Source organism: Bos indicus x Bos taurus, chromosome 3, assembly GCF_003369695.1.
Source record: "Bos indicus x Bos taurus breed Angus x Brahman F1 hybrid chromosome 3, Bos_hybrid_MaternalHap_v2.0, whole genome shotgun sequence".
Taxonomy (NCBI): domain Eukaryota; kingdom Metazoa; phylum Chordata; class Mammalia; order Artiodactyla; family Bovidae; genus Bos; species Bos indicus x Bos taurus.
The window spans coordinates 33,200,003-33,211,009 of NC_040078.1; the positions used below are offsets into that span (position 1 = coordinate 33,200,003).

Here is an 11,007-nt window from a genome sequence, read left to right on the forward strand (position 1 = left end):
CAAAGTAGGGAACAGAAGGATTCTACTTTATCAGTCTCCCAGGTTAGGCTTCTATTCTTTACTTCAGCTCCAGAAATTTCTTTGGTTCTAGGATACATCTGGGAAGAGTTCCTTAAAAGAAAGAGGAGCTTCCTGACAAGTGATGACCTCTCTCTTGTTGAGAGAAGTTCTGTATACTTTAACAGGGATATTGTGCTTTTAACTCCTCTCCATCTTTATCCCAAACCGACATAAAATCCTAGAGCTGAATGGAATGGAGTTGTAGAAATACTGAGTTTGTCTTGGAACCCCATGGGTCCTTAGAACTAGGTCCCCAGTGCGCTGGAACATAATCCCCAGGAATCTTTGGGCCTGGTATCAATATTAGCATAAGTGGTGAAGAGTATTACGAGGCTTAAGCAAAAATTAAAAGTTTCTAACACTTAAATCAATTTCCTGTGATATCTGATTTCTTATAAACCAGTTGGTACTCAACCATAGGTGGACTGAAGAATACTACTATCAGCTCCAACTGTTTATCATTTCCTAACAGAAAAGAGTAGTGAGACTCAGGTGGAAAAATATCCCCGAACCAACTAACTAAAAGATTTTTCAAAAGAAATAAAAACCAATGGTTCATATCAGGTAGAATGCCATCCAAACCACCTCAGAGGCCAACTGTTCATAGCTTGAGACAACATACACAGTATTTTATCCCTCTGTAGGTAAAAGTCTCTGTAGAATACCACCCTCAGTATGGTTAACACTGGATTCTAATCCCTACAGGTTGATCTGTCTGGGAATTCTACAGTTCAAAGCTTTCTGGGACTTGCAAGTTTCTTTGCTGGGATGGCTGTCCTTTCTGGACCACCTTTAGCAGGTAACAGCTTAGCCTTAGTAAACTTCAATCACAATGAACCAAAATGTTGATCCATGATGAATGGTAACATGGAATGACAATATTAGATAGTTACAAGAAACTGATGATCGTCTCTGCTGTTCCTGTACCAACTCGCACAACTCCAGTATGAAACCAGGAGAATCTGAGGGTTAATTCACCAGATGTGCACTAAGCAGATTTGAGTATTGTAGCAGGGGCTGTGTATCTATCTATTTCTCTGGAGAGAAAATCTAGAGTTTTATCAGATGCCCAAAGATATATGATGCTTAAAAACAAAAAAATAAAAACTACCAACACCTTTTATCCAAACAGCAGTCATTACAGAGCTTGAAAACCACAGGCCTGATCCCTTTGCTCTTCAGACGTGCTGTAAGACTAAATGCCAGAATCTGTGCAGAGGACATGTGGGGCCACTAAAGACTCATTAAATATAAGTATAGTAAAACTTTGGAAGTTCTGTTTTTAAATAAACTTTAAGACCGAAGCATTGTTTTACATTCACTTTTTACCTACTGGAACATAAGACTATTAAAAGACTAACCACTACACACAAATATTTTTAGGAAACAGACTTAAGCCTTAGTATCATATACTATGACTACTGAGTATCTTATATACAACTACTGAGAGTCTATAAGAATTACAGTATATAGAATATACTATGTAAGACATTAGTAAAAATTATAGTATGCAGAATTACAAATTACTACAGCATTTCTAATCATCCACAATAAGGAATCTAATCTAAAAATTACTTTTGCTTCCCTCAGTCCTGAAGTAAGACAGAAAAAGGGTCTGATTTTGCCCATTTTTTTAAACTAAGTTTTATAATAAGATTTGCACCTCTATAAACTTGAGACTGAGAAAGGCAAATATCAAAAGAAAAAATATAAAAACTTAAGAAATTATTACTGAAGGTAAAAAAAAAAAAAAGTACCACTAATCTGAGGTTCAATTTCAGTATATCTATCTAAAGAAAAAATGTACACAAATATACAACTAAATCCTGATTTGAATTTATGAACACACCTCTTTCCATGAGGTCTAACTTGGCCAATACTTCATAACTGGAAAACAGGCGAGAATTTTATAGCCCAGAATTATATAACAGGGAGTGGTAAAAAAAGACCAAACACTAGAGGCTCCAAGCAGAGTTACTCTATGTCTTGTATCCAGGTCAGTGAAATAGAGGAAAACAGAGTTCAAATACAGTTTGCTGATGAATTTTTTCAATCTTAACCTTTCTTCACTCACTGTGCCAAAGACACTTTGGAACTTTCTAAGACTGTTAAGCCAAAAACATCAGAGGTAACAAATACCAGGGCACAGAATATATTATTCAAATGATAAAAGCAAGTAATAAAACTACATGTTTAGAGATACACATTTTTGTATACACTTAAAATGTTTAAACAGTTCAATGTATGGGAAGACAACACAAGCTTTGTGAGGAGTATTACTTAAAAGGAAAAAGCTATAGATGTACGTGTGGGTTTCAAAACTAATTTGTTGGTCTTTAAAAAAAAATTTTTAATAAAAAAGGACCACAGAGCAGATGAGAAAACAGAGTGCATCACTTTATTGTGAAATTTATTTACACCTATGTAATAGAAAATATATATATATGATATAAATACATTTCTTATTGTGAGTCAAAAGAAAAGTTACAAGCCTTTTGTTACCCAATATCCACAATATCCTAGCACCATATGTAAGGATAAAGATAGAGCTCATGGTAGAATTTTTACCTGCTAACTCTCAGAATACTATGTAGGCAATCATAAATTTTATAAGTTCTACAAAAAAAGTTAAAGGAAGTGATAAGGCTGTTGCTAAAAGCTTAAGTATAGATTCTTAGTATGGGAGTTTCTTAGAGTTTCTTAAACAAGACTATGATAATTGATATATAATTCAGTTAAGTTTCCTTCTCTGTATAATGATCTCTCATTGACTACAATGTTGCTCTACGCATCCTGTTGAAGGGAGATTTCAGGATAGTCCTTGCTCCTGTAAGTCACTGTTCTGTGAAATGACAAAGAGGATTTTACAAAGGCTGTTATATTTGTCCCTAACTTCCAGCAGCAACTACTTAAGAACATCAGAAATAGTGATCTGCAGATCCACTTATCTCTCAACTGGTATGGACAGTTACATTTTTGTCTTTAGCTTTAAATAAATTGAAAGGCTTACTGGTTACAAAACATTTTTCTAAACCAAACTCAGATCTTCTGAAATGTATGAGATCCTCATTTTATACTTACCTAGATTTGTTACTATCAAATTAGAAAGTTGAAATTCCTATAAAAATTACAGGTATTACAAACGAGCAATCGAGCAAAGAGTAAAATGTTTCACAATAATCCTCAGTCAAAAGACTAGTTAAAAATGGTACATGAACAATAATTTTCTCCTTCCTGTATGGAAATGAAAAAGAAAAACAAGTTAGTCCTATACAGCATATTTTAATAACTCAAGGGAAGGGGGTGGGGGGGGAGGAAAGCATAGGATACCCAAGGAACCTATTTTCTCTAAAAAAATGTTTTAAGAAAAAAGGATGTTTAAAGAAGTAAAAAAATTATATATACACTTTTTGTAACAGGTAATTGTTAAGAACTACGGTAGCAACAAAATTCTTTATCAGATCTTGGCTAAAACTGACAGGGATTGAAATAAATTAGTTCAAAAATTAATCCCCTCACACACACACAAACACATTCCCCACAAGGGACCACTCTGCCCTCTCCACCTCACAGCCCTCCCTATTCTTGTCACTACTCAGCAACAAATTCAATTTTAGTTAACAACATGACCAGCTTCAGAATGGGCCAGCTGACCCAAGTGTAGGTCAAACGTCACTGTTCATCCAAACGCAAATTCTATTTTTTTGCTGGTAGATGGCATCCAGAACTATACACTAACACCAAGACAGAAGTTTGAAAGGTTGTGAAAAAATTAAAAATATTAGTATTTTTAAAACATAATATACATTTCTAATCGACCCCTGTTAGTGATATAAGTAGAAAAATAGTGCTTTGGCAAAAAGCAAGTATATAATCATATTCTCCAATATATCAATACAAGACAGATATACATTACTTATGTGAAATTACTAATCTTGTACCCTACGCATTTGACATGTGAGCTTAAAATGCTATGCACTGTTCAGTTTCATTTAAAAATAAAAACACCAATAGCCCATATTAGCTGCCTATAAGACAAACTGAGTATAGTTCCCTTCTTCCACATATCCCTCCATTTCCCAAATGATAAATGCATATATTAAGCTAAAATATATTTTAATATATATTTGAATCAATAATAAATGTCTGAAAACTCACTTAAAATGTCATAGATAACTGTTTTTTGTTTTCACCACCAACAATTTATTTTCCATCCATACAGTTGAGATCTCTCTTATCCATTTAGCCCTCCCCTCTTGCACCTTCCCCTATGATAACCACTACTCTGATCTCTGCATCTACATGTTTGTTTGGTTTGTTCATTTATTTTTGTTTGTTTCATAAATCACAGCTAGGACTTAACACTAGGACTTAGTCTAGAATGTCTCTCTCTCTCTTGCCATCATTTTTCAACCTCAAAATTCATCAGAAATACCATGGAGCAAAACTGGTTAATTTTGTATTAACATTTTATCTGTGTTTTACAAGAGAAGACAATGACTAAAATGGAAATTCATCCAGCTAAGCCTGTTTCTCTCCTATTAATGCAAAAAAGTGCATCTCTTCATGAAATGAGAGATCATTTCCTACCTCTATTCCATCCTTATTTCAGATACAATGTTAAACAAATATTCTACCCAGTCCTCACTCAAACTTTTATCAACCATGCCTCTACAGTTTTACCAGTCATCTTAGCCTATCAGTTGAGAATTTCTCTATGGCCTAAAATTTTATTTGGAAAACAAACACACAAACAACTTTTTGGTCTGCTATAAATCCCTTTTGGATATTAGGGGTATGGGGAACAAGTAAGAAGGCAGAACAAAGCTCCTTGTCCCTTAAATCCTGAAGAATATATTATACTCTGAAGAGGCAAAAGAAAACAAATCATTTATTTATGATTTATGATTTAAATCATTTATTTATCCAGTGGTTATTTTCCCCATAAACAACACACCTCACAGAATTTTACTTTGATTAAGTATCCCTAAGATTAATGAATCCCTACAAAAACATCAAAAACAAATTCCAAACAGCTCTCTACTGTGGTTTAAAAAAAGAGGAGGTAGTCCTTTCCTTGCAAGGCCAAGAAATCAAGTTTCAACATCCCAACACAGACCAAAATCCTCTTAATAAAATTTACAACACAGAACCAATAATTAAAGCACTACCAGTAAATCTTTCAGCAAACTTCTATCACAGGGTCTTTAGGGAGTTCCTATCTTAAAAGACACTAAGGTTTATATCTGCTAAACCATGTTTCCCAAGACTGTCTACCCTCATGGCATATATAGGAAATATTTGTACAGCACACCCAAAGTAAACTGACAAGGCTGCTAATAGCCAGGACCCCAGGAATGTGAAAAGATCATTATCTCTGTACCTCAGAAGTCTGGCACTATGCTACAGTCCAATAGCTAAGTAGGAGCTCTAGTTCAACAACAGCAAATCACTTACAGACTTCTCAACTAGTTTGAACTACTATCAAGAAACTTTGGAATTAAGGGCCTTTTAGGAGTATTTTAAATCTTAACAAAATGACCAATAATAAACTTACAGTAGTAATCCTACTGTACAGGATTTATAAACTCAGCTAAAAAAATCACCTTCTGAGCTATCACAGACATGAATACTTTTTAGGCAAGATGTCATAGTCATTTTTAAACGTGTATGGTTTAACCCATAAAATGATACAGAGTAGTTTTAAAATGATGACATTTAAAAAAATGAATTTAGAATACTATATTAAACACCAAACTTCAAAGACTCTAATCCTTTTTGCCTATAAGAAAACTGGTTTTCAAAACTGTTTAAGGAAGCTGAGTCCTATCTCCCCAGTTGTTTTAAATTATCACAGGAAACATTATTTGACATTTCTATCCAGAACAAAGGTTACACAGTTATAGATAAAAGGAAGTAATTTGGACCCCAACGTCATTGTACGTAAGAATCAATTGGGTGCCACCTAGGAGGAAGATGCTTAGGAGCCAATCAATTTGCACAATTAACATGCATCTTAAGTGTATCTGGCGCAGGTAGTCTGGAGACATTAAGGAAATGCTTAGAGGGCACTTCAGCTTAGGAAATCTGCACCAGTAGCCAGTGTACTTCTCAGAATGTTGACTACATAGAGTATTCCCTAGTGTGGAGTGGAGGCTCAGATCCATGCATGCTTTCCTAGACTGTAGCTGATATTCTCTGCCATTCACAATGTTTTTGCTATGACCACAGAGGAACCCAGACTTAAATGTCAATTTATGTGTGTATTTCCTTTTAAAAATGATTAGAGCGCAGAGGTTTCCAAACTACCAACAGTAATCTTGAAACTCATTAGGGTTGAAAGTACATTTGTATATAGCTATTTCATGCTATTATTAAAAAAGTACAAAGATCTAATAAAATCAAACCAAATATACCATCTTTTTGTTTGTTTTTAGCTGTGCCTGCCAGCATGCAAGATCTTATTTCCCTTGCACTTTATAGGGGAAGCACGGAATCCAACCACTGAACTACCAGGGAATTCCCTATACAGTCTTTTTTTACTTTCAGTGGTGGGGAAAAGCTAATCATTCCAACAAAAGATAGATGTTGGTTAGAACAATGAAGCTATAAATTTAACTCAGCTAGTTGTTGTTTAGCCGCTAACTCACATCTGACTCTGCAAACCCATGGATGATAGCCCACCAGGCCCTCCTGTCCATGGAATCACCCAAGCAAGAATACTGAAGTGGGTTGCCATTTCCTTCTCCAGGGGATCAAACCTGCATCTCCTGTGTTGGCAGGCAGATTTTTTACCCCCAAGTCAGCAGGGAAGCCCCACATTTAGCTTGATTATGAAGCTAATACTTTCACAGGACAACTAATTAATAATAATACCATTTAGTCGTCTATCTCACTTTTCACCTATTTGCTATTATAAACAGCATCATAAAACTAACTACTCAACTGCACATTAATATCCTAGTGAATGGCAATTAGATCTTAGAGAAAGAATTTTAAAATATGCAAATCTCTCAATTCTCAAGCATGAACGGGAGAAATAGATTTAAAACAATCTGTTTCATTAAACTGCACTGGGAATTCCCAGGCAGTCCAGTGGTTAGGACTTGATGCTCTCACTGCCAAGGACCTGGGTTCAATCCTTGGTTGGGGAACTAAGATCCTATAAGCCACATAATACAGCAAAAAAATAGTAATAATAATTAAAAAAAAAATCTTTGAATGGAAATACAACTTTTGCATGGAAGCAGTTCTATAGGATGCTAAATAATTCCCTGCCCTGCTAAGAAAATATACTAAATATATCTTAATCTTTAATGTTTCAGAAGCAAGATTCTGACTTTAAATGTGTGTGAAATGAATGGCCTTATAAGCAGTTTTCTCTCAAACTGTTTAAGTCCCTCTAGGATTTATAAAACAACTCATTTTCACTGTTTTTAGCTTTATCCTCCTGACCCTTCAGCAGCACTAGCTACCTCCTTGTCCAAGAACTTCTAGTGTTTTCCCAGAGTATAACTTCTAATACCCCTGTTATGTACATATACTCTAGTAGAGCAATTGCTTTACTAAAGGACTAAGGGAGGAGTGACAAAGGATAAAAGAGGGTGCTGCTGATATCCAGCTTCTCCTTTATAGGCATTTCTAGAAAAGTTAATAGAATGGTCACCTGTTTCTTAGATACCTAAAGGTCAATCAACATAATACAAAAACGTGTGAGTAGGTTTCACTATTATGCTTATCTCCAAGAAACATTTAATTGAGGTCACTGATCAAGCAAGGAGTTAGTAAGTAAAAAGCAACTTAAAGTTAGCTGAATTTAAATAAAACATTCCATTTATTCATTACATTAAAAGGAAACAAAAAGCTAATAAAGCAAAGAAACAAAAATTAAAAGTATTTATCAGAGCCAATTAAGAGAATAGAGGACAGGATAGGAGATAAAGACATACACAATCAGATAAAAATTTTATTTTAATCAGACCCATCCAGTGTGAAATCATGTTCCAAGACATAAGTGAAAATCAAAAGACATGACGTCAGCTTCATGCAGCCAGGTTTTTTCATCCATTTTTATCCACAGATATAGTCTTAGTACCCAGAACTGTGCTTGTATACGGTACCAAAATTTTTTGAATAAATGATCAGAATAATAGCCTTGTCTTAAGGTTTTTTTAGGATTTTAAATATAAACACTTATAAAACTCATATTATTATAAGTTTGCATCTACAAACATAATATGCATACAATAATCTAGAAAAGATTGTGAACCCCTAGAGGTCCTGAGCCCTTTTTAGGGAATCTCAGGTCAAAATTATTTTCCTAACAATGTGCTAAGTCACTTCAGTCATGTCCGACTCTTTGCAACCCTATGGACTGTAGCCCACCAGGATCCTCTGTCCATGGGATTCTCCAGGCAAGAATACTGGAATGTGTTGCCACTGTCTTCTCCAGGGGATCTTCCTGATCCTCAGGGATTGAACCTGCATCTCTTGTGTCTCTAGCACTGGCAGGCAGGGACTTTACCACTAGCACCATCTGGGAAGCCCTTTCAATAATTTTGATACTTTTGCCTTTTTCATAGGAATGACTTTTGCAGTAATGTATAAATGTTGGTGCCTTGTACTAATATTCCTTGCCACCAAACTCACTTAAAAAAAAAAGGCATTTCACTTAAGAAGTTCTAGTATGTCAAAGTCTGTTTCGCTCAGTCATTTCTGACTCTGTGATCCAATGGACTGTAGCCTGCCAGACCTCTCTGTCCATGGAATTCTCCTGGCAAGAATACTGGAGTGGGTTGCCATGCCCTTCTCCAGATCTTCCTAACCCAAGGATCAAACCTGGGTCTCCTGCACTGCAGGTGGATTCTTTATCATCTGAGCTACCAGGGTGATTCAAGTATGTGCCATCAACCAAATGATTCTGAGAACCTTTCAATTCTTGTTTTAAAAGAACACTTTGATTTCAGGGAGAAATACTGTCATTGTTTAACCCATTTGGCCAAGTCAGTTCCTTTTCACTTGTTCTCACCTAAACCATCCCTGCATAGCCCTTATTACAGGTGTAATACCTAAAGCCCCGCTAAACTATGAGTGCAGGGGCCATGTCTAGTTTGGCTCATTATGGTATCAACACCTAGCACATCGCTGGGAACATAGTAAGAACTCAAATGTTTGTTCAGTGAAGGAAAAAAGATAATAATCAGTTTTCACTTTTTTCCTTTTCCTTGGAAAATAGTTGTTTTTTTTTTCTTTGTAAGAATAATTGTAAAATGAAATGGTATGTGTTCCCAATTTTCTCCAACTTCCATTATAACACTGGAGATGGGCTCTGGGTCCAAAATTACTTTTTTGCCAAGGTTTAAACCACTAACTCAGATGGAATTGATTCAGCTTCAACAGAAAATAAGACAGGTAAGCAGCTTGACTAACTTTCTAATGGGTCACAATACAGACTAATTACAGGAGGCTCCTTCCTTCAATGGTTCATGGCTGAGAACTACTAATGGCACGGTTTACATCATTAATAGAAATCTTTCCTTCCTTATAGGCTGGTTATACGATTATACCCAGACATACACCGGCTCCTACTACTTCTCGGGCACATGCTATCTCCTCTCTTCGGTTTCCCTTTTCTTCATACCATTAGCTGAAAGATGGAAAAACAGTCTGAGAACAAAGAGAGAAGACTGCAGTCATGTGAGAGCTTAAAAGAAAATCTAAACTAAAAGTCACTGGAAGAAAAAGCATGGAAGAGAAGTACCCTCATTTATAAAATGAGAAGGTGAATCACATAGTTTTTTAAGGTTCTTTTTTGCCTTAGCATTCTGAAGAATGTCTAACTGGTGTTAAGTAAAGAGTAATAGCAACTGAACAGTTTGCTTCTTAACTAGAGATAATCTTTGTTTTCTTTTCATTATTTTGTTTCTTAAATTTTCTATAATAAACATGTTTTGCTGTGCAATAAAACATAAATAAGAACTGCTAAAAACCCAAACAAGAAACCTTTATTTCAAGATCATTTCTGAATACTATTTCTATCCATCCAATGTTATTTTTTCACTATATTTAATTATCTGAAATGGTCAAGCTCATTATGTAGACATAACTTTAGAACAAGTTTTATATGAAAGTTGAATAGGTGGCTCTTAATGGGAGACAAACTAAGATGTTTTCTTAAAAACCATCCTAGTGTTCTCTGCAATACCAGTCTCTCTAGAATCTCCTTTGGCTTCTGTTATTACTATTATTATTCCATCTTTCCATTCCTCTCTGCTTTAAAATATCTATTAATTCCCTACAGAGAAAAATCCCAAAATGAAAGCCTGGTTTTAGCTCCAAAATGTGGCATTCTCTCACTCTCTACATGTACCTTTGTGCCACCAGTTAAATCCCAATGGTTTGCCATTGTCCACCAGACAGTCTCGCTTATCCTTCACAATCTGACTCACCAAAGGCTTCTGGAAAACCTCTCGCAGCATGAAGTCATTCTCTCCTCTGGAATCTCATCTGACTTTTAACAGAGCACTATATGAGCTGATATGTCAATCTTTGGCATCAATCTACAAGATCAACAGGCCCAGCACCAATTTTGGAACCAAATTTATCTGAGTTCAAGTCTAGGTTATCTTAAAAACTGTAGTTGGTCATGTTTAAAATGTATAGGTTTTACACACAGACGTTAATGTCTAATATTCTTTTTACATTTTAGATGTAAGACAATATGAATAGTCAGCAACAGTACCCCCTCACACAAACAGCAATAATAATAAATCCAAGCTCTGCTACTTGTTACTATGTAACTTCATGAAAGTTACTCAACTGCTCTTGAGTCCCAATTTCCTCCTCTGTAATATGAGGATACCACCAACCTACTTCACTATGAGGATTAAATAAAAATATACTTGTACCAAGCAAAAAACTCTTCAGAGAGAGTAGCCACTAATTTCC

General features: G+C 35.4%; 1 protein-coding gene across 6 annotated transcripts in view; it reads left to right on the forward strand.

The window, feature by feature from the left end:
• SLC16A4 (solute carrier family 16 member 4) overlaps positions 1-10,054 on the forward strand; it is a 30,418-nt gene extending 20,364 nt beyond the window's left edge. For 5 of the 6 annotated variants that reach the window (XM_027536233.1, XM_027536230.1, XM_027536234.1 and 2 more), the window contains 2 exons: positions 766-859; positions 9,608-10,054. In XM_027536233.1, the coding sequence (XP_027392034.1) occupies positions 766-859; positions 9,608-9,768 (255 nt within the window). In that variant the 3' untranslated portion in view covers positions 9,769-10,054. Of the gene's footprint in view, positions 1-765; positions 860-9,607 lie in introns of those variants that run through there. The other variant, XM_027536236.1, reaches the window with a different exon arrangement.
• The last annotated feature ends 953 nt before the right edge of the window (positions 10,055-11,007 follow it).